Source organism: Mobula birostris, chromosome 4 (genome assembly GCF_030028105.1).
Source record: "Mobula birostris isolate sMobBir1 chromosome 4, sMobBir1.hap1, whole genome shotgun sequence".
NCBI classification, from domain to species: Eukaryota; Metazoa; Chordata; class Chondrichthyes; order Myliobatiformes; family Myliobatidae; genus Mobula; species Mobula birostris.
Window position 1 is genome coordinate 116,146,821 of NC_092373.1, and position 27,699 is coordinate 116,174,519.

General features: G+C 43.4%; 1 protein-coding gene across 1 annotated transcript in view; it reads right to left on the reverse strand.

The window, feature by feature from the left end:
* The window catches only part of htra3b (HtrA serine peptidase 3b), a 40,949-nt gene that overhangs the window by 6,205 nt on the left and 7,045 nt on the right, over positions 1–27,699 (reverse strand). The window contains exons 4-8 of the mRNA XM_072254689.1: positions 24,138–24,363; positions 22,383–22,577; positions 15,619–15,651; positions 15,286–15,400; positions 6,619–6,676 (exon numbers count right to left, since the gene is read on the reverse strand). Coding sequence (XP_072110790.1) covers positions 6,619–6,676; positions 15,286–15,400; positions 15,619–15,651; positions 22,383–22,577; positions 24,138–24,363 — 627 coding nt within the window. The remainder of the gene's footprint in view (positions 1–6,618; positions 6,677–15,285; positions 15,401–15,618; positions 15,652–22,382; positions 22,578–24,137; positions 24,364–27,699) is intronic.

Here is a 27,699-nt window from a genome sequence, read left to right on the forward strand (position 1 = left end):
GTTTCCAGCTTTGCTGAGTCTGTACTGGATGCCATCCTTGGCCCCACCATCCTGCTGAATGATGCAGCCCAGGCAGGTGAACCTGATGGTGCTGGGTAAGTCAATGCCACAAGTCCTGAAAGGAGGGGAAGACTCTACATTGAAGGTCATGATCTCGGTCTTCCTCTGGCTGACTCAGAGTCCAGCCTGTCCACAAAGGGTGCACAGGCACTGAGTTTTCTCTTGCATGTGCTGGTGTGAATGTGACAGTAATGTGAGGTCATCTGCCAAGTCAGGGTCTTCTAAAGTAGAGAATAGAGTCCACCTAAAGCCTCTCAGCTTATCTTTCGTTGTTTGCCTCAGAACCCAATCAATCACCAGGTTAAATAATATCGCCGTCATCACACAGCCTTGCCTGACTCCTGTCTTAAGTTCAAAATTCAAATTGTAGTCACCAACTGTGCAGGTGAAGCTAGCAGAGAAGCTCTGGACAATTTTGGCAGGGATCCCCCGTGATCTGAGAATTCGCCAGAGGCTCTCCCTGTCAATGCTAACAAAAGCCTTTTCAAAGTCCACAAAACTCACACGCAGTTGTCTCTGCCACTCTGTGATGTTATGCAGTGTGAAGATCTGGTTGACACAGCCTCTGTTTCTCCTGAAGCCAGCTTGCTCTTTCCTCAAGCACACATCGACAACATCTGTAATCCATTGGACAATGACATTGGTGAGAATCTTGCTGGGCACTGACAAAAGTGTGATGTAACACCAGTTGTTGCAATCACTTAGCGCTCTTTTCTTGGGAATCCCAACAATAACTCCCTTTATCCAGTTCTTGGGTGCTTGTCCCCATTCCCAGATTATTGTAAACAGTCACAAACAAAACAAAATCTGCATATGCTGGAAATCCAAGCAACACACACAAAATGCTGGAGGAACTCAGCAGGACAGCCAGCATCTATAGAAACGAGTACAGTTGGCGTTTTGGGCTGAAACCCTTCATCAGGACACATGAAGAGTCTCAGCCCAAAACATCGGCTATACTCTTTTCCACAGCTGCTGCCTGGCTTGCTGAGTTCCTCCAGCATTTTGTGTGTGTTTATTGTAAACAGTGGTTGCAGGGTGGCTGCTGCAAATTTTGGCTAAGCTTTGAACAGTTCAGTGTTCAGGTTGTCATATCCTGTTTACGAATGATTTAATCACAGCACCAATCTCTTCTTTCTTGGGTGGATCTCTGTTGATGTTGGGGTCCTCTGCTGCCTCTTGTATGTCCGGTTCATCATTTGGTGGTGGTCTATTCAGTAATTCTCTGAAATATTCTGTCCATCGTGATTCTTGCTTCTTTCTCAGTTGTCAAAAGCAGACCATTCTTATCTCTCATTAGACCACTGGATCAGGCCTGGAACTTTCCACATACCGATTTTGTAATCTTGATTACATTTCCCTGATCACCTCGATTGGCTGCTGCTTTGGCCTCCTCTGCAAGGTCTTCTATATAGAGCCTCTTATCCTTTCTTACAAGCCTTTTCACTTTCATGTTAGCTTCAATATATGCTAGTTGGAAGTTTCTCCTTAATTCATGTTGACTTTGCATTAAACACTTTCTTATTAATTTTTTGTCTTTTTTTGTAAGGCTGTCCATGTTTCCGGCTGTATCCATTCTTTGTTCTCTTTTCCTGGACAAGCCTTACTGCTCTCCTTGAGGACTGAGGCAATCCGTTTCCACATTGTGTTGATCCCGTCTACTGGCATATCCTCATTAAAGTCTTTCAAGGCCTGGAATCTGTTCTTAAGTTGAAAGGTGAAGGCAGATCTCACACTGGTGTCTCTGAGCTTCTCAATGTCAAAACGTCTTTATACATGTGCTCTGGTCCCAGTGCTTCTCAGCTTGAGTTTCATCACTGCTACAACAAGACTCCTGTACATTCTGCAAGGATCGTCGCCACGTACCTTTGATTATTAAATGGTCAGTCTGGCTCTGACCATGTCCATTGGGTGAGCACCATGTCAGTTTGTGGATTTCACTGTGTGGAAAGAGGTCCTCCTATGACCAGATTGTTCATGGCACAGAATTCTACCAGTCTTTCATCACTGTTATTCATCATTCCACATCTCCATGTGTGCCCATGACCCTAGTGGTGTGGGTTGTTATCTCCCACTTTGGCGTTTAGATCTCCCACGATGATGATTATGTCATGGCGTGACGTTACCTCTAACTCCAGTTGCAGCTCTCAAAGAAAACGTCCTTTTCATCACCGTCACTATTGCTAGTTGGATCATAGCACTGGATCACAGTCATGTTCACTTGCCTCCCTTTCAGCCTGACTCTCATCAGCCTACTGTTGATTGGTTTCCACTCCAACAAGCACTTTTCAATCATTGTCCTTCTTCAGAGTGACAGCTACACCATCATGATGCTGAGCACCTTCCCTTCCCGAGTATAAAACTGTTTCACTAGTTTCTGCCCTTAGTCTGCCAGACCCTGCCCATCTGCTTTCACTGATGCCCAGTTGTAATGTAGGTTGTAATGACACATTTCTGCAGTTATTTGTGCTAGCCTGCCAGTGTTGTGCATGGTTCATACATTCCAAAACATTATTTTGGTCTTGGTTTTGACAGTGTTTAGGGCTTCCTTCATCATGACAGTAGCTTTGTTTCAGTTTTCACTACTGTCATTCGTACCCATGTGAAGACTCGGGAATACCATCACACACAGATAACAGACTGCTGTTTTCTGTAACAATTTTTTTTGACCAGTCAGTGTTGTTAGCCCTGAGCTGAACCCCTGAAGCTGGGGGACCAGTGGAACACTCTTAGCCTGGCCCCTACCCTTTGACCTGTTTGGCATGGGTGTTGATGAAAAATCCGGTAATGACGAGAGTGAAACAGGACTGGGCACTCTTGAGATTTATAATGGGAAAGCTAACAACAGGCAGCGCAAGTGAACGGTAATTAATTTAAATGGAATTGGACCCTGGTTCAGCTATTTCAGTCATTTCACAAAATAAGTTTGAACACCATTTCAAAGATAGTAAAGTGAAGCCCGCAGATATCCCACTAAGAACTTATACTGGAGGAAAGATAACTCCTGGGGGAATGACATTTATAACAGTGAAATACAATCAAGAAACTATATTTGCTAGTATGTGGATAAAGCAGAAGGACTATCATTGTGGGGTCGTGATTGGCTGATTCAATTACAACTTGACTGGAGATCCATCCACCATTTGCATGTCATATCCCCTGCAATGAAGCCAACTGAAAGCAAATTAAGAAACATACTGGATGATGCCACAACTGTCTCCATACTGTACACCATGAACCGTGGCCCAATAGAGGGAAAACAAGTGTTGGTGCCAAGCTCTGTGCCCCTGGTTTGAAAGCATATTGGAACAAGGAAGGATCATGTTGCTCAGTGGAATCATGGAAGTAACAAAACCAGCGATCCGACTACAACAGTTTTTGTAGAAACACAGCTGAGAAAAAGCTGCTGATATGTTAATCAGACAGTTACTTGTGAAATGTGGGTTGGTTTTAAGTTGGATGAGATTTCAGGGAGATTTAGGAAAGTTGCAAGCATTCAGCTTTTGTGAGTATAAAGAACAGGAATGTACTCTGTGTGCATTAAGGTTATTGCATGAACTTCAAGTGGGAGACAAAAAGCTGCTTGTAAAAGTAGATACAAAGGCCAAAGCCCAGCCGGATAAATGGAAGCCCAAAAAGAGAGGAGTCAATGGAGATATGAAAACAGAGGATTTGTTAGATGATATTGTGGAGAGATCAGATCGTAAAAAGAGCAATAGACGGATTAATAAGAGAATATGTCAGTGAACTAAATGGGCCTTCCCGAGATCAAGATGCACATACTAGAAAGAAGAAAAAGAAAAACAAAGAGCATCAAAGTAGATCCAGAGAGAAAAGGAGAAGAAAGCTGTCCAGAGCCATCAGAACCACTTCCTGCAGTCCCGGAGTCTACTCCTACAACCTCCAGAGGAAGGTGGAACCCCCGGAACCTGAACCTGAGATTGCTTCACAGCCACAGCTCTCACCTGCCAAGTAGAATGATCACCCTTGTCAGGAAAGACAGTACCCCACAAGAGTAAGAAAGCCTCCACAGTGATTAAATCTTTAGGCTGAAAATGGGACACTTTAAAATGTACTCTGCTGTGGATGTCTGTATATAGCAGATGCATTATATAGTATCCTGTGTATATAAATGAGATGCATTCTATGTTGAGTTGGAGTTTTTAGCTAAGCAGGGAGGAGTGTTGTGTATTTACAATCTCAGTAATATTTGAATAATCTTGTAACTATGTCATTGATTAAGCATTCCTGTTTGTTTAAATAATTCACTGCAGGTTATATATTAAAATACATGAGTTTAATACATCATAATTCTCCCACCTGATATGCATGTGCCTCGCTTAAAGTAAACATGAAGTTAGTCCCATATTTTGGACTCCTGTGTTGTACCAGATTAATGTTTTGAAGTTACAAAACAGAACATTAACCGTCACCCAGCTGTGCTGCTGCCTTCAGAGATTCTTGGCCATGTTCACCTCACCAAGGACTTGCTGTTCCTCAGTGTGTCTTCAGTACCTATCCTCATCCTAACCTCACTGTTCCCGAAACGTATTACTTCATACCTTTTGAATTATGTCCATCTTATCCACTGATGAATATCACTCTGCAGCCAAGGACTACCCTCAGTATCCACAACCTCACCAAACTTTGTGCCCTCTGCATTCAAACCCTTTATACTCACGTCCAGATCATTAACATTTATAACAAAACACGACCCCCAACCTCTTATCACTAAGCCAACGTTAAATCCAGTTTGCCAAATTGCTTTGGATTCCGCAAGCTCTTTTTGGGTCAGTACCTCACAGGGGCCCTTTGCATCCATCATGCCACACTCATCAATACAAGGTCTTGCAGAAAAAAAAATGTCAGTCAGACAGCTCCAAACCTTTAAAGCCATACCAACTATCCCTGATCAATATCTGCCTCTCCAAAAGCACATTTTACTTGTTCCTCAGATTTTTTTTCATTAATTTCCCACCCACTTATTATTATGGCCCATAACAACCTTGTTTATCCCTCTAGCACTTTTTGAATAAAAATACACATCTGCTGTCCTCCAGTCATCTAGCATCTCACCTGTGGCAAGTGAAGAATGGAAAATCTATCAGAGTGCCAGAAATACCTTCCCTTGCCTCCATACAACCTCATCGGGCCCTGGGTATTACTCACCATACCATTAGCTCCTAAAGGGAAGATGAAGAGCTTATATGGGGCTTCATTGGAACAGTTTAAGAGGCCAAAGAAAGGTCAGAGTGGGAATGGGTTAAAGAAATAGACAGGAAAATGGAAACTCAAGATCACCTTTACGGACAGAAGTCTGCAAAGTGGTCACCCAGTCTGGGAAATAGTCTGTGCTATGACACCCCCACGACTGGCTGTAGATGTATAATCATAGGCTGACAAGTTTACACAGCTATTTCATTTTCACAGCATACACGGGGATTTATAAACAGCAAAAGAGCAAGGCAGCAGCAAAAATGAAAAGTAAACATTTATAGATATAAAGTTCCTCTCAGTGCAAAATATTTTGATGTCTGTATATCATTAATAAATGTTAAAATCACATCATTTGTGCAGATCTAACATACAGTTCTCAGTGTGGTGCACAGGATGCTCAGCCCACTAAAGCAGATTTGTTTCCAATGACTATAACTCAGCAAACAAGTGTCTGAGATTTTCACTGAGAGTTCTTTAACAAGACTAATTTATGCTTAAAAGTAAATATTAATAGTTTACTCAACAACAAATTTCTTTGCCAAGTTACCATTTACTGCTACTGAGAGTGAATATTTGAATGAGTTGGCAGGTGTATTGATGAGGGTAATGCAGATGATTTCAGTAAGGCCTTTGACAAGCTCCCATATGGAAGCCAAGTCCAAATGGCTAAAGTCCATAGTATCCATGACAATTTGGCAAACTGGATCTGAAACTGACATAATGATTAGAGGTTGTTTTTATGATTGAAGGTCTATGATCAGTTGAGTACTACAGAGATTGAGCAGTTATCCTTGCTGGTTGTTGAGGTCATTAACAATCTGGATTTGAACACAGAAGAAAGAGTAGAAAGTTTGTAGATGACATGAAGTTGGGTAGTAGCATTGTTAGTGAAGATGCTGCCTTCAGCATCTGAACAATGTTAGAACAACAGTAGGAAAGAAAGAGAAATAGATGGAGTTTATTTCTGAAAGCCACAAGATGTTATATTTTGCGAGGTCTAACAGACTAAGATATACACAATATATGGTGGGACCCCAGGAAGTACTGAGGAACTGAAAGGCTTTGGTGTACATGTTCACAAATCTCTGCAGGCAATAAAATAAGCAAGGCAGTTAAAAAGACCCATGGGAAACTTGCTTTTGTTAGCCAGGGCTAGGGGAAGAAAAATAAGTTTGGTATAGTTTTATAAAATAGCATAGCAGAGTGTGCAATTCAAGTACTATAGGAAGGTGTTACAGTGAAAGTTATTAAGTCAAGTATTCTTAAATCAAGAAGCTACTGAATTGAGCCGATGGAATGGATTTAGAAAGGCTAGTAGCTGCAGCAATAAAACAAACTTACTTAGGTGTTACTGTCAGCATCCTCACACCAATGAAACGTTTCTTCACACCTCTGACATCTTAATTATAAGCACAGATAAAGTTACAATTACAGTGAATTATAATGCTGAAATAAATTAATAGCTACTTTTTATTACAAACCAATATTTACAATAACATCGCTGTCACACTTACAAGTGACAATTATCTTTATCATGTTATTATTTCAGAATATCAATTAGACTGAAGGGATCTGACTAGGATTGATCTCCTCAGAGAACTGAATGAGTTTTTTTTTTCAGCTGTTTTATGCTGTACAGTTTCTGAATGATTAGTGCTGGCACCCATCAGACGTCCCGGTTTGGCTGCATTATCAGTACGGGTTCACTGTGCTCCAAGCTATCAGTTTCAGAATACTGTACCACACCGAGAGGTAATAACTCAATAAAAAGTTCATATTTTCACTTCACCTTCTTCTGGACTAATAAAAACTATTATTCACCTTTCTTTTACTTTAAGCATTGTTGTTCTATCCTTAGTATAAAAGTATTTTTAACAAATCAGCATTTATTGCCACTGGCGGTGTGTTGGCGAGCTGCATGCTGGAATGGTGAAGGTGCTCCCATGGGGCTGGTAAGTAGGGTACCGCTACCTTTGTCACCCAGTAATGAAGGAACAATGGTACATATAAAGCAGGATAGTGGATTTCTTGAAAAGGCAAATAGGAGATGCTATCCCCATGTATCTGTTGCCCTTCTCCTACTACGTACTGCTGGGCACAGAAGTAATACATTACTAAAACGAGGTCCAAGATCTAACTTGGTGGGAGTGACTGTTTATGTATGCATACGCACACATATGCATACTGTATACACACACACGTGCGTTTGTGTGTCTATGGTACATGTGTGCATGTGCATACATATATGTATATGTAATATTCTCAAGTGAGAAAGGCAAGGTCTGCAGAAGAACTGTGGCAAGTTTTCCAAGATGCTTGGAACAACCTACCAGTTCTTATAAAACTGCATGACAGTGTACCTGAGAGAATTGTTGCAGTTTTAAAGGTAAAGGGTGGTCACATCAAATATTGATTTGATTTTGTTTTTTTACTGTTCACAGCTCACATGTACAGTATATCTGCCTAAGACTTCTGCACAATACTGTAAACAGACACACACTCACACTCTTACTTAAACTACCACCTTGGAGTTTGCCCGGTGTGAATCATCTTTCTGGAGGAAGTGAGGGACCAACTGATAGATTACAATGGAGTAGAAGGGTTAGATTGGCCTGTACTCCTATGATCTATGATCTCTTGTCTAAAGTGGATAGAGATATTGTGAAGTTGCTTGTCAATAGATCAGCTTCACACTTTCAAAGAGGATTAGTGTGTAGAAAAACTTCTCTTCCAAAAAAACAGCTGTTGTCAGCAGCTTCAACAGGACAATTATATAATCAAAATAGTGACCAGTTTTACAAAACTTCTGGAGACAAGAGATGGCTGATGCTAGAAACTGTAGCAAAAAGAAACAGTGAGGGAGGAACTCAACAGGGCAGGCCATAACTGTGGAGGGAAAGGGGCAATTGACATTTCAATTTGAGACCCTTCATAGATAGGAGACAGCCATTATAAAGACATGAAGAGACCTCCTCTGTGAGTGAGACCAGACACAAACTAGGCAATTGCTTTGCCCAGCATCTGTTGGGTGACAGTGGGAAATGTGAGGAGGATGTTATGAGAATACAGGGTGACTTGGACAGGTTAGGTGGGTGGGCAGATGCAGTTTAATGTGGATAAATGTGAGGTTATCCACTTTGGTGGCAAGAACAGGAAGGCAGATTACAATCTGAATGGTGTCAAGTTAGGAAAAGGGGAAGTACAATGAGATCTGGGTAATCTTCTTCATCAGTCACTGAAAGCAAGCATGCAGGTACAGCAGGCAGTGAAGAAAGCTAATGGCATGTTGGCCTTCATAACAAGGGGAGTTGAGTATAGGAGCAAAGAAGTCCTTCTGCAGTTGTAAGGCCCTGGTGGGACCACACCTGGAGTATTGTGCACAGGTTTGGTCTCCAAATTTGAGGAAGGACATTCTTGCTATGGAGGGAGTGCAGCGTAAGTTCACTGGGTTAATTCCCGGGATGGCGAGAATGTCACATGTTGAAAGATTGGAGTGACTGGACTTGTATACTCTGGAATTTAGAAAGATGAGAGGGGATCTGATTGAAACATATAAGATTATTAAGGGATTGGACATGCTAGAGGCAGGAAACATGTTTCCGATGTTGGGGGAGTTCAGAACCAGAGGCCACAGTTTAAAAATAAGGGGTAGACGATTTAGAACGGAGTTGAGGAAAAACTTTTTCACACAGGGGGTTGTGGATCTGTGGAATGCTCTGCCCAGAAGGCAGTGGAGGCCAAGTCTCTGGATTCTTTCAAGAAAGAGTTAGATAGAGCTCTTAAAGATAGCGGAGTGAAGGGATATGGGGGAGGAGGCAGGAACAGGGTACTGATTGTGGATGATCAGTCATGATCACAGTGAATGGCAGTGCTGGCTCAAAGGGCCGAATGGCCTACTCCTGCGCCTATTGTCTATTGTTCTCCACCCACCAGGCGCTCTCAGTTGCCGTACATCTTAACTCCTCTCCCCATCCCCACACTGGCCTGTCTCCTCCACAGCCAGTGTGAGGCCAAATGAACAGAAGAACAGCAACTCATATGCCACCTAGGTGGTCCACAACCCCTTGCAGATGACCTGCTCACCATCTGTCCCTTTTCTCTCTCCTCCTGGTCTGGTCAGTTCCTACACACAGCCAATGCCACCACCTCAGCCCCTGATCACCCTGTCTCTCCCATAGCATCTGCCCATCACCCATATACTCCAGCCAATGGATTCTATCCCCACCTCCCTTGTTTGCTTCCATGCTTCGTCTCCCTTTCCTATCAAATCCCAACCCCTGTAGGCTTTGTCACCTCCCAGCCTCTGTTGCTATTGGTACTATTCTCTCCGCCAGCAGCCAATCACCACTCCTCAGCTGGATCCACCTACTGCTCGCCAGTTCCTGCTCCACCTCTTTAACCCAGCTTTCCCCCCTCAACTCTTTCAGATCAGATGAAGAGTCTTGGCCCAACATGTCGACTGTCCATTTCTCTCCACAGATGCAGTCGAACCCGCTGAGTTGCTGGACCAGTTTATTACTTTTGTGCCCTAATCTCTATTCATGACGATGCTAATGCTGCTATTTGAAGAAAACTTGTTTGGCCGTTTGATGAGAGATATGAGGCATTAGCATGGTTGCGTCATTTACCAAAGTATAAACGATTGTAACTGTGGATATAATCAATTATAACTGCCGGATTGAAATGCACATAACTCAGACCCAGCTGTTCATGCTGGTCTGGGCCATGGAGCTTCTACATTATCATACACATTACAAACATCCTACTTTTTTTTTGCTATGCTTGGGATAATATGTTTATACTGCAGTATGTACCACACTTCTACAGATGTACCCAGTAGAGCATTCTAACTGGCTGCATCACCTTCTGGTGTATATGTGCACACACACACACACACACACAGATAAACATATATACACACACAAAAAACAACAGGAATTCTGCAGATGCTGGAAATTCAAGTAACACACATCAAAGTTGCTGGTGAATGCAGCAGGCCAGGCAGCATCTGTAGGAAGAGGTGCAGTCGACGTTTCAGGCCGAGACCCTTCGTCAGGACTAACTGAAGGAAGAGTGAGTGAGGGATTTGAAAGTTGGAGGGGGAGGGGGAGATCCAAAATGATAGGAGAAGACAGGAGGGGGAGGGATGGAGCCAAGAGCTGGACAGGCGATTGGCAAAAGGGGATACGAGAGGTCATGGGACACGAGGTCCAGGAAGAAAGACAAGGGGGGGGGACCCAGAGGATGGGAAAGAGGTATATTCAGAGGGACAGAGGGAGAAAAAGGAGAGTGAGAGAAAGAATGTGTGCATAAAAATGAGTAACAGATGGGGTACGAGGGGGAGGTGGGGCCTTAGCAGAAGTTGGAGAAGTCGATGTTCATGCCATCAGGTTGGAGGCTACCCAGACGGAATATAAGGTGTTGTTCCTCCAACCTGAGTGTGGCTTCATCTTTACAGTAGAGGAGGCCGTGGATGGACATGTCAGAATGGGAATGGGATGTGGAATTAAAATGTGTGGCCACTGGGAGATCCTGCTTTCTCTGGCGGACAGAGCGTAGATGTTCAGCAAAGCGGTCTCCCAGTCTGCGTCGGGTCTCGCCAATATATAAAAGGCCACATCGGGAGCACCGGACGCAGTATATCACCCCAGTCGACTCACAGGTGAAGTGTTGCCTCACCTGGAAGGACTGTTTGGGGCCCTGAATGGTGGTAAGGGAGGAAGTGTAAGGGCATGTGTAGCACTTGTTCCGCTTACACGGATAAGTGCCAGGAGGGAGATCAGTGGGGAGGGATGGGGGGGACAAATGGACAAGGGAGTTGTGTAGGGAGCGATCCCTGCGGAATGCAGGGGGGGGGGGAGATGTGCTTAGTGGTGGGATCCCGTTGGAGGTGGCGGAAGTTACGGAGAATAATATGTTGGACCCGGAGGCTGGTGGGGTGGTAGGTGAGGACCAGGGGAACCCTATTCCTAGTGGGGTGGCGAGAGGATGGAGTGAGAGCAGGTGTACGTGAAATGGGGGAGATGCGTTTAAGAGCAGAGTTGATAGTGGAGGAAGGGAAGCCCCTTTCTTTAAAAAAGGAAGACATCTCCCTCGTCCTAGAATGAAAAGCCTCATCCTGAGAGCAGATGCGGCGGAGACGGAGGAATTGCGAGAAGGGGATGGCGTTTTTGCAAGAGACAGGGTGAGAAGAAGAATAGTCCAGATAGCTGTGAGAATCAGTAGGCTTATAGTAGACATCAGTGGATAAGCTGTCTCCAGAGACAGAGACAGAAAGATCTAGAAAGGGGAGGGAGGTGTCGGAAATGGACCAGGTAAACTTGAGGGCAGGGTGAAAGTTGGAGGCAAAGTTAATAAAGTCAACGAGTTCTGCATGCGTGCAGGAAGCAGCACCAATGCAGTCATCGATGTAGCGAAGGAAAAGTGGGGGACAGATACCAGAATAGGCACGGAACATAGATTGTTCCACAAACCCAACAAAAAGGCAGGCATAGCTAGGACCCATACGGGTGCCCATAGCTACACCTTTAGTTTGGAGAAAGTGGGAGGAGCCAAAGGAGAAATTATTAAGAGTAAGGACTAATTCCGCTAGACAGAGCAGAGTGGTGGTAGAGGGGAACTGATTAGGTCTGGAATCCAAAAAGAAGCGTAGAACTTTGAGACCTTTCTGATGGGGGATGGAAGTATATAAGGACTGGACATCCATGGTGAAAATAAAGCAGTGGGGGCCAGGGAACTTAAAATCATCGAAAAGTTTAAGAGCGTGAGAAGTGTCACGAACATAGGTCGGAAGGGATTGAACAAGGGGGGATAAAACAGTGTCGAGGTATGCAGAAATGAGTTCGGTGGGGCAGGAGCAAGCTGAGACAATAGGTCGGCCAGGACAGGCAGGTTTGTGGATCTTGGGTAGGAGGTAGAAACGGGAAGTGCGGGGTGTGGGAACTATAAGGTTGGTAGCAGTGGATGGGAGATCCCCTGAGCGGATAAAGTCGGTGATGGTGTGGGAGACAATGGCCTGGTGCTCCTTAGTGGGGTCACGATCGAGGGGTAAATAAGAGGAGGTATCCGCGAGTTGTCGCTGTGCCTCGGCAAGGTAGAGGTCAGTACGCCAGACTACAACAGCACCCCCCTTATCGGCGGGTTTAATAATAAGGTTAGGATTAGTGCGGAAGGAGTAGAGAGCAGAGCGTTCGTAAGGAGTGAGGTTGGAATGGGAACAAGGTGTGGTGAAGTTGAGACGGTTGATGTCCCGTCAGCAGTTAGCGATAAAGAGATCCAGAGCAGGCAGAAGACCAGGGCGGGGTGTCCATGAAGAAGAGGAGGGTTGAAGACGGGAGAAGGGGTCATCGGTGGGGGTGGAAGAGTCGTTGCCGAAGAAGTAGGCTCGGAGACGGCGGAAGAGAAGTTCCACATCATGGCGAACACGGAACTCGCTGAGGTGTGGGCGAAGGGGGACAAACGTGAGGCCCTTACTGAGAACGGAGCGTTCTGCCTCTGACAGTTGAAGGTCGGAGGGGATGGTAAAGATGAGAGCTGGGATCGGGGGGGAGGGGCGAGGCTGAGGGTGTCAATGGAGAGGGGAGGGTTGGGGTGAGAGGAAGATGGAGCCTCCGAGGGCCCAGGAGTTGACGGTGGGATCTGAGGAAGACGGGGCTGCGGAGTGGTGGTGGGGGAAGGGGAGACGGGAGTCACAACAGCAGCACATAAAGACTCGGCCTGGAGTTCAAGGCTGGAATCTTGACAGCTGGGATCAGAGGGGGGAGCAAGGAGGCTGGGGGTGTAAATGGAGAGGGGAGGGTTGGGGTGAGAGGAAGAAGGAGCCTCTGAGGACCCAGGAGCTGATGGTGGGATCTGAAGGAGACGGGATTGCAGGGTATTGGTGGGGGAAGGGGAGACGGGAGTCACAATAGCAGCACATAAAGACCCGGCCTGGAGTTCAAGGCTGGAGTCGCAGTTGGTGGTTGCGCAATCACTGTGAAGGTGTCCATGGTCGTTGCGGGAGTCCGGGTTTTGAATATGCCCTGAGGTGTTGGAGCCGGCGAGATCAATGGCTGGGGCTGCAATCTGAAGTTCATGCCTGCTAGCATCAGGGCCAGCAGGCTCTGGGGTCTGCAGTTGTAAGATCTTGCGATCTTTGCCTAACATGACAAAGTCAAAAAAACTGCGATTGCAGGCAAGGATCCGACAGATGATGAAATAACGGGTAGGACCATTACAGACGGCGAAGAAAGTGTCCCGAAGGTGTGGAAGGGTCTGGGATAGGGACACCAAGTACCTCCCCATGGCGGAGAGAGTCGCCTTCAGAGCTTGACGGGAGAAGCGGCGAGAGGCAGAGTCAATAAAATGTGAGTACCTGGGATCCTCAGAAGGTCCAAATTGAGAGGCTTGGAAACAAATCCTAAAGCCAACTGGAGTAAGTTGGCGACGGAGGCACGTTCCAAGAAAGGATATATGGCTGTGATAGCGAGTCTGAGTCAAAGTGTGGTCGAAAAGTTGAAGAGCCGAAGAAATTACAGATGGGGAGCAGTGAGAGATGGTTTCACTGAACTCCCGTCGAAGAGAGGATCTAAACTTCTTCGGTGTAGGCATCACCAGAAGAGGCTTCGCAGTAGTGAATTTAAACGCAAACAACAGGAATTCTGCAGATGCTGGAAATTCAAGCAACACACATCAAAGTTGCTGGTGAACGCAGCAGGCCAGGCAGCATCTGTAGGAAGAGGTGCCGTCGACGTTTCAGGCCAAGACCCTTCGTCAGGACTAACTGAAGGAAGAGTGAGTGAGGGATTTGAAAGTTGGAGGGGGAGGGGGAGATCCAAAATGATAGGAGAAGACAGGAGGTGGAGGGATAGAGCCAAGAGCTGGACAGGTGATTGGCAAAAGGGGATACGAGAGGATCATGGGACAGGAGGTCCGGGAAGAAAGACGGGGGGGGGGGACCCAGAGGATGGGCAAGAGGTATATTCAGAGGGACAGAGGGAGAAAAAGGAGAGTGAGAGAAAGAATGTGTGCATAAAAATGAGTAACAGATGGGGTACAAGGGGGAGGTGGGGCCTTAGCGGAAGTTGGAGAAGTCGATGTTCATGCCATCAGGTTGGAGGCTACCCAGACGGAATATAAGGTGTTGTTCCTCCAACCTGAGTGTGGCTTCATCTTTACAGTAGAGGAGGCCGTGGATGGACATGTCAGAATGGGAATGGGATGTGGAATTAAAATGTGTGGCCACTGGGAGATCCTGCTTTCTCTGGCGGACAGAGCGTAGATGTTCAGCAAAGTGGTCTCCCAGTCTGCGTCAGGTCTCGCCAATATATAAAAGGCCACATCGGGAGCACCGGACGCAGTATATCACCCCAGTCGACTCACAGGTGAGGTGTTGCCTCACCTGGAAGGACTGTTTGGGGCCCTGAATGGTGGTAAGGGAGGAAGTGTAAGGGCATGTGTAGCACTTGTTCCGCTTACACGGATAAGTGCCAGGAGGGAGATCAGTGGGGAGGGATGGGGGGGACAAATGGACAAGGGAGTCGCGTAGGGAACGATCCCTGCAGAAAGCAGAGAGAGGGGGGGAAGGGGGGAGGGAAAGATGTGCTTAGTGGTGGGATTCCGTTGGAGGTGGTGGAAGTTATGGAGAATAATATGTTGGACCCGGAGGCTGGTGGGGTGGTAGCTGAGGACCAGGGGAACCCTATTCCTAGTGGAGTGGCGGGAGGATGGAGTGAGAGCAGATGTACGTGAAATGGGGGAGATGCGTTTAAGAGCAGAGTTGATAGTGGAGGAAGGGAAGCCCCTTCCCTTAAAAAAGGAAGACATCTCCCTCGTCCTAGAATGAAAAGCCTCATCCTGAGAGCAGATGCGGCGGAGACACACTTCTTACTGTAATTCAGTTTTTATTGTTATGTATTGCAATGTAGTGCTGCTGCATAGCAACAAATTTCATGACATTTGCTGGTGATATTGAACCGGACTCTGATTTTAAAATAAATTGCCTTAATTTGTGCGATGAAAACCTCGTACCTTTGGCTTCTTTATCCAGAAAATCAGAAAGAAACGTTGTGATGCGATCTGAAGGAATGGCAAATGAAATTCCTGCAGTCACCTTCAGTGTATTTATTCCAATCACTTCCCCATCCTGCAGTTTAGATGTATTTTAAACATATGAAAACATTGTCAGCATGTATTATGCACGTTACTATTTGCTGTATATGCTGGTTAGATTTGGAGAAAGAAATGCGTTTTCAGGTTTTGCAGAACACTTACTTTTATGGTTATTTAAGAAAACAATTTAACAACTTACAAATGTTAGTTTAGAATGTAAAGGAAGATAGAACCAAACAGAATCCGACTTACCAAATTCACCAGCGGGCCTCCAGAGTTCCCATACTTTGAGTACGTGCGATAAGCAGAAAAGAGAATAGATAAACAACATTTATCACATTGTAGATTTGGAAGATTTAATAGTACTAAATTATGTGGCTCTATGCACAAGTTACTGTTAACTGCCATTATCTCAAATACCATTTTAGACCAGCATAAATAAGAATTTATTAAAAGGACTATTATTTCACTCTCCTAGTTTTCTCTTCTTACTACTTTATGCCAGTGATTTACAGTATTGTTCCCTAACAGCTGACCTCCCTGGTATTTCCTTGTAGAATTCACTATTTGAAAACTGAATAGGCATCTGGTTTAATTCCTATCCTGCCTTTATCTGTCGTTAACCTTTGTGCAAATTTGCCTCAACAGTAACTGATTAAATAGCAGAACAGTTCATATCAGTTGATAAGCAGCATGTTAATACATTATTTAATGTTAAATGCATGAATAAAGACAACATGCAAACACAAAACTGATCTTCCATTCACCTTCATTCAGAGCACTAACATCTGTTACAAAGGTTTAACCTTTGCAAAGTAATACTTAGAACAGTAAATTCAGGACAAAAGTTCAAATTAACATCCATTGACTACATCAAAAACACTGATGAGTTGCCCAAACTTTCCAGATACACGGCCTCGACACTCACCCCTTTGTTTTTGCTGTTCCCCAAGCATAGCCTTCCACCTGGAAGCCAGATACCAGTGGTGCAGAGGCCTAATTTCAACAGGTAGCCCCAGCCCGGGAGTTCAAATTTCAAAGTAAACTTCATTATCAAAGTACAAATGTGTCACTATATACAACCCAGAGATTCATTTTCTTGTGGGCATACACAATAAATCTATAGAATAATAACTGTAACAGAATCAATGAAAGACCACTCAAAATGGACGTTCAACCAGTCTGCAAAAGACAACAAACTGTGCAAATACAAAAAGAAATAAATAATATTAATAAATAATTTTTTTAGCGTGTCACACCGGACAGTCAGCCGTTCTTGTCTGGTGCGTAGTGTTAGGATTGGTCTCCTTTCAGATTAAATGGGTCACGTTATGAACATTCCTGACTTGACCCTTTTTTTTTTTTACGAGGCCGAGTGGCTAGCTCGACGCCCAACCCGGCACGGATGGAAAGCATGCTCGGGGGGGTGGGTGCGACTTGGATTCGAACTCGGGTGCCTTTTATTTATTCTTTATCTATAAGGAATAAATAACAAGAGCATGAGATGAAGGGTCCTTGAAGGTGAGTCTATTGGTTGTGGAACATTTCAATGACGGGGCAATTGAAGTTGAGTGAAGTTATCCCCTTTGGTTCAAGAGCCTGATAGTTGAGGGGTAGTAAGTGTTCCTGAACCTTGGTGGGGAGAGTCCTGTGGCTCTTGTGCCGTCTTCTTGATGGCAGCAGTGAGAAGAGAGCATATCCTGGGTGGTGGGGGTCCTTGATGATGGATGCTGCTTTCCTGCAACAGCGATTCATGTAAATGTGCTCAATGGTGGTGGGAGGGGGGGAGACTTACTCTTTTTGTAGCCCAATCCCAGATTCCCTAGCTATCAACACTGTTAAGATGATTGAGTATCTCAGAACATCTTTGACATTACCTTCGACTTAATCTTATCTTTCCAATCAATTTTACCCACAGAATTCAGCGGGATGATTAGGCTTTCAGTTCTAATCAGTCACAGGTTCACTATCACACCTGCAGGTTTGCTCCCCCACTTTAATGTTCGAGTCGTCAACACTGGATAACAACTGTCCCAACAATCTAATCAGTCTAGGACCAGTTTAAGATTTCTCTCCAGAGAACTGAAATCTTTCACTATTATTGAGGTAAAAGCCACTCATTTCAAGCAGACTACTAACTACTGCAACACACATCAAAGTTGCTGGTCAACGCATCAGGCCAGGCAGCATCTCTAGGAAGAGGTACAGTCGGCGTTTCGGGCCCAGACCCTTCATCAGGACTGACTACTAACTACTGATGTGGATTCTAATATCGTTGCAGGCAGGTTGGCTAGAACTGTTGGTAATGTTTTAAAGTAATTTGGCAGCAGGATGGGAAACTCAGTGTTAGGGCTGAGGATGGGGTAGATGATATACAAACAGAGGCAGTGTGTAATGAGACTGTCAGGAAGGACAGGCAGATGATAGGGCTAAATTGCTATCAGTGGGATGAGTTGCAGTGCAACGGGGGACAGAATTGAAAAGGGTGATGAATACAGGACTGAAGGTCTTATATATTTTCATGCATGGAGTATACGGAATAAGACAGATGACCTTGTAGGGCAGTTAGAGATTGGCAGGTATGATGTGGGCATCACTGAAACGTGACTGAAAGAGGATCATAGTTGGGAACTTAACATCCAAGGATACACAGTGTATTGAGAGGACAGGCATGTAGGCAGAGGGAGTGGTGTGGTAAAAATGAAATCAAATACTTACCAAGAAGTGACATAGGATCAGGAGATGTACAATTGTTGTGGGTGAGTTAAGAAACTGCAAGGGTAAAAAAAAAACTCTGATGGGAGTTATATACAGGCCCTCAGACAGTAGCCAGGATATGGAATACAAGTTACAACCAGAGATAGAAAATGCATGTCAAAGGGTCAATGTTACAATAGTTACAGGGAATTTCAATATGCAGGTAGATTGGAAAAAAACAATTAGATGCTGATTTTCAATCCCTAGAGAGAGAATATGTAGAATGTCTAGGAGATGGATTTTTAGAGCAGCTTGTAGTTGAGCCCACCAGAAGATCAGCTAATCTGGAATGGGTGTTGTGTAATAAACTGGATTTGGTTTGGGAGCTTGAGGTACAGGAAACCTTAGGAGACCGACATCATAATATCATGGAATTCACCTTGCGATTTGAGGGGGAGAGCTAAAGTCAGATGTGTCAATATTACAGTGGAATAAAGGGAATTGCAGAGGCATGAGAGAGTCAGATGGCCCTAGCAGGGATGGGGCAGAGCCGCAATAGCTGGAATTTTTGGGAGCAATTCAGAAGGCAACATAAAAGCAAAAGCGAGGGAATACAGCAAAAATGAGTGTGGTTAGAGGATTGAGAAGCTTTTAAAAATCAATAGAAGGCAACTAAAAAGCAATAAGGAGAGAAAAGATAAAATATGAAGATGAGCTAGCAAATAATATCAAGGAAGATACCAAAAGTTTTTTTTTCATATCTATAAAGAATGGAAGAGGCAACAGTAGATATCGGACTACTGGAAAATGGTGCTGGAGGTAGAAATGTGGGAGAAGGAAATGGCAGAGAAACTGAATAAGTATTTTGCATCAGCCTTTACTGTGAAAAACACTAGCAATATCTGGACATTTGAGAGGTCAAGTGGCAAAAGTGAATGTAGTTACTATTACGAGGGAGATGGTGCTTGGGAAGCTGAAAGGTCTGAAGGTAGTTAAGTCACCTACACTAGGTGGACTACACTCCAGGGTTCTGAAAGGGGTAACTGAAGAGATTGTGGAGGCATTAGTAATGATCTTTCAGGAATCGCTAGATTGCCGAATGGTCCCAGAGGACTGGAAAATTGCAAATGTCACTCCACTCTTCAAGAAGGGAGGGAGGCAAAAGAAAGGATATTATAGACCAGTTAGTCTGACCTCAGTGTTTGGGAAAATGTTGGGGTTGATTGTTAAAGATGTGTTTTCAGGGTACTTGGAGGCACAGGATAAAATAGGCCAAAGTCATCATGGTTTTCTCAAGGGAAAATCTTGCCTGACAAACTTCTTGGAGTTCTTTGAAGAAATAACAAGCAGGACAGAAAGGAGAATCAGTGGCTTTTCAAAAGGCCTTTGACAAGATGCTGCACTTGGGACTGCTTAGCAAGGTAAGAGCCCATGGTATTATAGAAAAGATACTAGCTCAGATAAAGCACTGGCTGGACATGATGTGAAAAGGACATGATGTGAAACTGAGAGCATCTGACATGAATTGCAGAGGAGCCCGAGGCAAGGGCACTGCAGGGAAAGGTGAAAACAATGCATATAGGAATACCTGTAGGAGGCAAAGAGAGGGAATAAAAGGGAGCCTTTTCTGATTGGCTGCCAGTGACTAGTGGTGTTCCATAGTGGTTGGTGTTGAAACCACTTCTTTTTACATTGTATGTCAATGATTTGGATAAAGGAACCGAAAGTTTTGTTACCGCTTTTGGGGACGATATGAAGATAGGTGGAGGGACGTGTAATGTTGAGGAATTAGGGAGTCTGGAGAAGGATTTAGACAGATAGAGAGAATGGGCAACGAAATGGCAGATGGAATATAGCATAGGGAAGTGTATGGTCATGCACTTTAGTAGAAGGAGTGTTTTCTAAATGGGGAGAAAATTCAAAGGTGCAAAGGAACTTGGGAGTCCTCATGCAGGATTCAGTAAATGTTAACTCGCAGGTCGAGTTGGTGGTGAAGAAGGGAAATGCAATGCTAGCATTTATTTTGAAAGGAATAGGTTATAAAAACAAAGATGTAATGCTGTGGCTTTATAAGGCATTGTTGAACCTCACTTGTGTTGTGAGCATTTTTGGATCCCTTATCTAATCTCTATTCCATGGAATTTATTACCAAAAGTTCCTTCTACTTTAACAAAAATGAAGTTATATAAAATATGTAGAATCTGTTGTGAATCCCATATAAGCATGTGATTATTATAACGTAATGTGTGGGTTTACATGCCCACCAGTGTGAATCAGGTAACTTCGAGCCAGGTAATCTCTGGCTGTCCAAGGAAACAAAAGCAATTGTGGAAAGTAAATGTTCTCGAAAGAATAGTAGCTATGAATATTTGGAGAGATATTCTGGAAAAAGGCGTTGAAGTCAAAAGTCAAGAAGTTATGTTGCAACTTTAAAAAAACTCTGGTTAGGACACATCTGGAGTATTGCATACAATTCTGGTCACCCTACTGTTGAGGCTTTGGAGAGGGTGCAGAAGATGTTTATCAGGATGCTGCCCAGTTTAGAGGGCATGCGCTAACATGAGAGGCTGGATAAACTTGGGTTGTTTTCTCTGGAGCAGCAGAGACTGAGGGGAGATCTGATAGAGGTTTATAAGATTATGAGAGACATAGATAGATCACACAGGGAGTATCTGTTTCCCAGGGTTGAAATGTCTAATACCAGAGGGCATGCATTGAAGGTGGGGGGAGGGTAGGTTCAAAGGTGATGTAAGGGGCAAGTTTTTTACCCAGAGACTGGTGGATGCCTGGAATGCACTGCCTGGTATGATGGGAGAGGCAAATACATTAGAGGCTTTTAAGAGACGTATAGATAGGCACATGACATATGGATTTGTGTAGGTAGGAGGGATTAGTCTCTGTTTTACTCTTTAGCTGGTTTGGCACAGCATTGTGGGCTGAAGGCCCTGTCCCGTGCTGTACTGTTCCATGGTTTATGTCTAAAACTGAGAACAGTAAGCATTTATATTAACCTTCCCTGTGCCATGAATACTGATGACAGTATGGCTAGCCTTTAAACTTCCAGATGTAGCAGAAAAAGGACAAACTTATGCGAGCATCAATTTACAAGTTACTCCCAGGTTACAAATGCATCTTCTATATTTGTGTATTTTCTATAAAAAGTGAAACCTGTTCAGTACCCAATATGTTAAAGGACATTCCTAATCATAAAGAAGGGTTCACTAAGGACAGATTTAAGAATATTGAGACCAGTAGTTGCTCATTTAGAACCAGCTGTCTGGAAGCGGTAACAAGAAGAAAAGGACATGATGTGAAACTGAGAGCATCTGACGTGAATTGCAGAGGAGGCCGAGGCAAGGGCACTGCAGAGGAAGGTGAAAACAATGCATATAGGAATACCTGTAGGAGTCTGTAACTTCAAATTGCAGTTTCTGCATAAAAAGTGGATGCCAAATATGGAGCTCAGAGAAAACCAGTAACCTTTACGTGAATCTAACCAGTTCCTCTTGCAATTACTTTGAACTTTAAAATTGAGTAAATGTTAGCTTAGGCTAGGATTTACTGTTAGAATTGATTACCTAATGATCATTCTTAATTATAACGGTAATAACATTAAGAGTGTCAGAAGTTATATTTAACGTTAAAATTCTTTGCTTTGACCAAAGGACACAGAATCCTAAAAGGCAGTGCTAGGTAAGCTACACTTCTCAATGTCTCTTTTTGATTCCCTGCATCTAATTTCTTTTTGATATGGTTGATTTCACATAGAAACCTACAGCACCATACAGTATGCCGAACGTGTCCTTACTTTAGAAATTACCTAGGGTTACCTATAGCCCTCTATTTTTCTAAGCTCCATGTATCTATCCAGGAGTCTCTTAAAGACCCTATTGTATCCGCCTCCACCACCATCGTCGGCAGCCCATTCCACGTACTCACCACTCTCTGCGTAAAAAAACTTACCCCTGACTTCTCCTCTGTACCTACTTCCAAGCACCTTAAAACTGTGCCCTCTCATGCTAGCCATTTCAGTCCTGGGAAAAAGCCTCTGACTATCCATACACCTCTATCAGGTCACCTCTCATCCTCCGTCGCTTCAAGGAGAAAAGGCCGAGTTCACTCAATCTACTCTCATAAGGCATGCTCCCCAATCCAGTCCATTCACACTGGCAAATGCAGCTGCTCTTACTGACAATAGCTCAGGGAGCAGATATAATTAATGAACTAAATCTGCACTTGCACCACCACAAATGTTGTAAGCTGAATGCCACAGGCTGTACTCATCATGCTATGAAAGTACTCTGACATATTGTGCTTACATTGATTATAGCATCGGTTTGGATGTAGTCCATGTCTGAGTCTCTTAGACCCAGTTCCTTCCCATCTCTCTGAGCACTGCTGACAATTCCTGTTGTTACTGTATTTTGCAAAGCAAAAGGACTTCCAATTGCGACTACAAATTCTCCTGGTCGGAGGTCAACTGAGCGACCCAGTGGCAGCACGGGTAGTTTTCTCTGCAAAATATCATACATTTATTTTTTTATTTAGAGATACGCTGCAGAATAGGCCTTTCTGCCTTTTCAAGCCACACCACCCAGCAACCCCCAATGACCCTGATTAATCCTAACCTAATCATGGGACGATTTACAATGACTAATGAACCAACCTGGTATGTGTTTGGACTGTGGGATGAAACCAGAGGACCCAGAGAAAACCCATGTATTCCATGGGAAGGATGTACAGAGACTCCTTAGAAAGGATGCTGGGATTGAAAGGATCCCCAATGTAATAGTGTCATGCTAACAGCTATTTATATATACTGATATACAAGTATGTTATTTTAACAAATAACATCTTATTTCCTATGGTCTAAATGGTAAATAATAACATTAAAATTGATCTTCCCAATTTCTGAAGTTTCTTGGGTTTGACTTTGATAGACCCAAGTTCAGCCCATTTGGGAAAATCCAAAACCATCTGCTTGTTTACATCTTTTGCTGCATCTTACTCTAAGTAACTACCATTTACAATCAAAGCCTTTTGATGGATTCTGATTGTAAAACAGGAATTGAGTTCAGCAATTTGGTTACAAAAAACATCATTCAAAAGTCTATCTTCATTTTCAGGACTATTTCTTATAAAATTACTGATTTCTCCATGCAGCTAGAACAACAATATTACTTCCATATAATTTATAGGAGTAATACTGTTGTTCTGGCACAGTGGAAATTGTCTGGGTAGGGTGTGAATATGCAACACAACACCTTGTGGACAAAATAAGGATAACTTCTTCACATTCCGGCACAGTTCTCAGCACAAAGTGCACAAAGCAAATGGTCGCATCACCTTAAAGACAGCTGATTGTCTTTAAAGTGAGAGATGGAAGCTGCAGCACAAATACTGTCAGCAAAAAGCACCTTCCTGACATGCAGCTACATGGGTCCTGCTACTGTCTATATGGAAGAAAAGGGCAATTGACAGAAACCTCGGAGGAGATAAGAAATTAAGTACATTCTGCTTACTCATGACCTGTTCCTATGATCTGATAAGTGAGACGCTTGTTAAGACTTGAGAAGATCAGATACACTTTGCTATATATTTTAAGCACTAAAAAAACCCAAGTTATCACTTTCAATGCAGCTGGCACTTCTCCACTAGAGACCCAACGAACACACAACTGGTGTCAGCCTGTGAAAACGTGGATCAACTGTGCCTGATATGCATTGTTGGAAAGTGCACTCCCCTTGGGCTTTAACCAGAATCTGTAATTGTGATTCTCTAATTGTTGTGTCCACTTGAGATGAGGATTGGGTTAGCAACTACTTTCTTAAATTTAATTTATTTATTTTAGCTTAGATGTCTAGTTTAAATACTGAGGGTGAAGTTTGCCTTGGGAGATATCTCACATGATTCACTTCTCTGATTTGCATTTCCACAGTTAGCTTCACGCAGGTATTACAGGTATGGATTCTGATCCAGCCCTCCAGGCAGAAAAAAAATTCTCTCTCTCTGGTGATAATTAAGAATAAAAGTACTAATATAAAACTTATTTTCCAATTAAAAGGTTTACTCACCTTAGGATCAATCTTTATTGTTGCTATATCTGACTTTGTGTCAAGATCTTTTATTGTTGCCTCGTAGACTTTTCCATTGTGTACCTGGACCTTCAGCAGTTGCTGACCTGATAATGCATTGTTTTTGGATACTACTACATGGGCATTGGTCACAATCAGCCCACTATCTGATATTATAAAGCCAGAGCCACTCGACAGTGGGATGTTTCGTCTTAGCAGAGGATGCCTAAACAAATGAGGAAAATTGAAACAGCGTCAGGACTTTTTCTTTACATTTTTTCAAGAAAGCAATGAACTTTTTATGTTGCCAACATTCAAACTTCACTAAATCTTCATGCTTGCCAACATCTTAATGTGTTAAACATCGAAGTGCGAGAAAAGTACTAGATTTTGACAAGAAATAACATATTTCTTCAAATTTCACATTTGATTCAATTGTAATTGTCACTTATTCCACCACAAAGTAAAAAATATACAAGGAATACTTGGAATTCTGTACACTTTCTGAGTATATGTGTTGAAATTGATAGTTTTTTGGACAATAAGGAACTCAGTGGAAAGAATGAATCAACAAGGAGCATTTCAACATTTTTATCCTTAGAAAGTGTTTTTAGACCTCATCGTTCAAACCTCTTGCAAACAACCCCTGCGCAATGACTCCTCCTGCAATTCCTGATCTGTAGCCTACTGCCCAGCCTCTCTGCTTCCACCCAAAATTTGTTAGTCTCTAACCCTTGCACAAACCAGATATAGCTTTATCTGAATTTTTTGCAATGGTGAAGCAAATGAAGAAAAGTCTTTTCCTGTAATGTTCTGTTCAGTGAAGCACGTGGACCTCATATACACCTAATAAAGTGGCCACTGAGTGTATGTTTGTGGTCTTCTGCTGCTGTAGTCCATCCACTTCAAGGTTGAACGCATCGTGCATTCAGAGATGCTCTTCTGCTCACCACTGTTGTAACACGTGGTTACATGAGTTACTGTCACCTTCCTGTCAATCTTGAACCAGTCTGGCCATTCTCCTCTGACCTCTCTGATTAACAAGGCATTTTTCATCTACAGAACTACAAATCTCTGAATGTTTTTTTTTTGCTTTTTGCACAATTCTCTGTAAACACTAGAAACTAGTATGCATGAGGAACTCAAGCAACCAGCTGTTTCTAAAATACTCAAGCTACTCCATCTAGAATGGTCACAGCCACTTAGATTACATGTCTTCCTCATTCTGACTTTGGTCTGAAAAACAACTGAACCTCTCGACCATGTCCACGTGCTTTTATGTGTCAAGTTGCTGGTTAGATATTTGCATTAATGAGGTGTACAGGTATGTGTACCTAATAAAGTGGCCACTGAGTGTATGACTTTATTTCCCATATTTGGGCATTTGTAAGAAGCTTTAATTGGATCACCTTGAGCTCCCACTGATGTGCATGGGGAGAGACATTTCAATTTCTACAGAGCTGACAACTGGAAAAACTGGGAAAGTGGGAAGACATTACAATAAGTGCAATAAATGCTAATAGGAGTAATAATTAGTGGTGCTGAATTCAAGTCCACTTCATACTAAAACTCAGATTATATTCATGAACAATGCACTAACATAACTTAGAAGGCTATCCAAAAGGTTATAATGTTTAACATTTATCTATCAACCCCCTCCTTTGGGCACCTGGAAATGGAAACAGAACAGAACTTCGCTCTTTCAAGGTATTCTCATGTCCCAGGAGAAAAAAGGTATTAATGAATTTAATCAAGTATACTGTGCCTTGGGTAAGAGCATAAAACACGGGACCAAAATCAGGCCATTTTGCCCATCAAGTCTGCTCTGTCATTTGATCGTTCCATCTCAACAGCATTCTATGATGTATTTATCATTTATAGGGACAGCACGGTAACAGGGCCTTCTAGTCCAGCGAGTCCACACCAACCTATTAAACCCATCTGACCAACTAACCTACTAACCCACAGGTCTTTGGAACAGTGGGAGGAAACCAGAGTAACTGGAGGAAACCTGTGCGGTCACTGGGAGAACGTGCAAACTCTTTACAGACAGCAACTTGGTTCCTCCCTTCTCCCCATAAGGTTCGCCTCTGCTTTAAGTAGATCCAAAGACTTGGTCTCCACAGTTAAAAGCATTAATGAATTTACCAACATCTGGCTAAATAAATTCCTCCTCATCTCTGTTCTAAAAGAAGTACTTAGAGGCTGCACCCTCTGGTCATAGGAACTCCCACTACTGGAAACATCCTCTCCATCTTCAATCCATTCAATGTTCAGTATCGTCCAATGAGATTCCCCCCTCATTCTTCTAAACTCCAGTGAACACAGGCCCAGAGCTATCAAACGCTCCTCATACATTAACCCTTTCGTGTCTGGGATCATTCTGGTCAACCATCTCTGGACCCTCTCCAACACCAACACATTCTTCTTTATATATACAGGGTCCAAAAATATACAAGGTCCAAAAATGCTCACCATACTCCAAATGTTTGGCCAATGGCTTATAAATTCTTATCAAGTCCTTGATTTGTACCTGTGATTTCTGAATTCCCTCCCCATTTAGAAAGCAGATTATACCTTTATTTCATCGAGCAAAGTCTATGACCTTACATTTCCCAAGGTGTATTCCATTTGTCACTTCATTGCCCATTCTCTCAAGTTGTCCAGGTTGATCTGCAAACTCCATTTCCCCAGTGTTACTTGCCCCTCCACTTTTTTTTATCATCTGCAAACTTGGCTGCAATACCATCAGCTCTATCATTCAGATCGTTAACATAAAGTGTGAAAAGTAGTGGACCCAACACCGACTCCATGGAACAACATTGGTCACCATCAGCCAAAAGGCCCGCTTTAGTTCCACTCTTTGCCTCCTGCTAATCAGCCAATCTTCTATCCATACTGGTACCTTTCGTGTAATGCTCAGGGTCCCTTTCTCCTTTAGCAACCTTGTCAAAGGCCTTCTGAAAATCCTAGTAAACAAAATCCACTGATGCACCTTTATCCGTCCTACCTGTTATTTCCTGAAATAATTCCAACAGATTTATCAGGAAAGATTTCCCCTTAAGGAAACTATGCTGACTTCAGCCTACTTTATTTTGTGCCTCAAAGTACCTTGAAAATTCATCTTCAATAATGGATTCTAACATCTAACCAATTACTGAAGTCAGGCTAATTGGCCTATAATTCCTTGTCTTTTACCTCCCTCCCTGCTTAAAGAATGGAGTGACATTCACATTCTCCAGTCCTCTGGATCCATTCTTGAGTAATGATTCTTGAAAGACCACTACTAATGCCTTCACAATCTCTTCAGCTACCTCTTTCAGAACCCTGGGGTGTAGTCCATCTGGTCCAGGGGACTAATCTACCTTCAGACCTTTCAACTTCCCAAGCACCTTCTTCTTAATAATAGTGACTACACTCACTTCTGCGCTCCCCCCCCCCCGCCCCCCACCACCACCGGAATTTCTGGCATACAGCTGGTGTCTTCCACACTGAACACTGACACAAAATACTTATTCGGTTCCTATGCCATTTCTTTGTTCCCCATTACTACCTCTTCAGC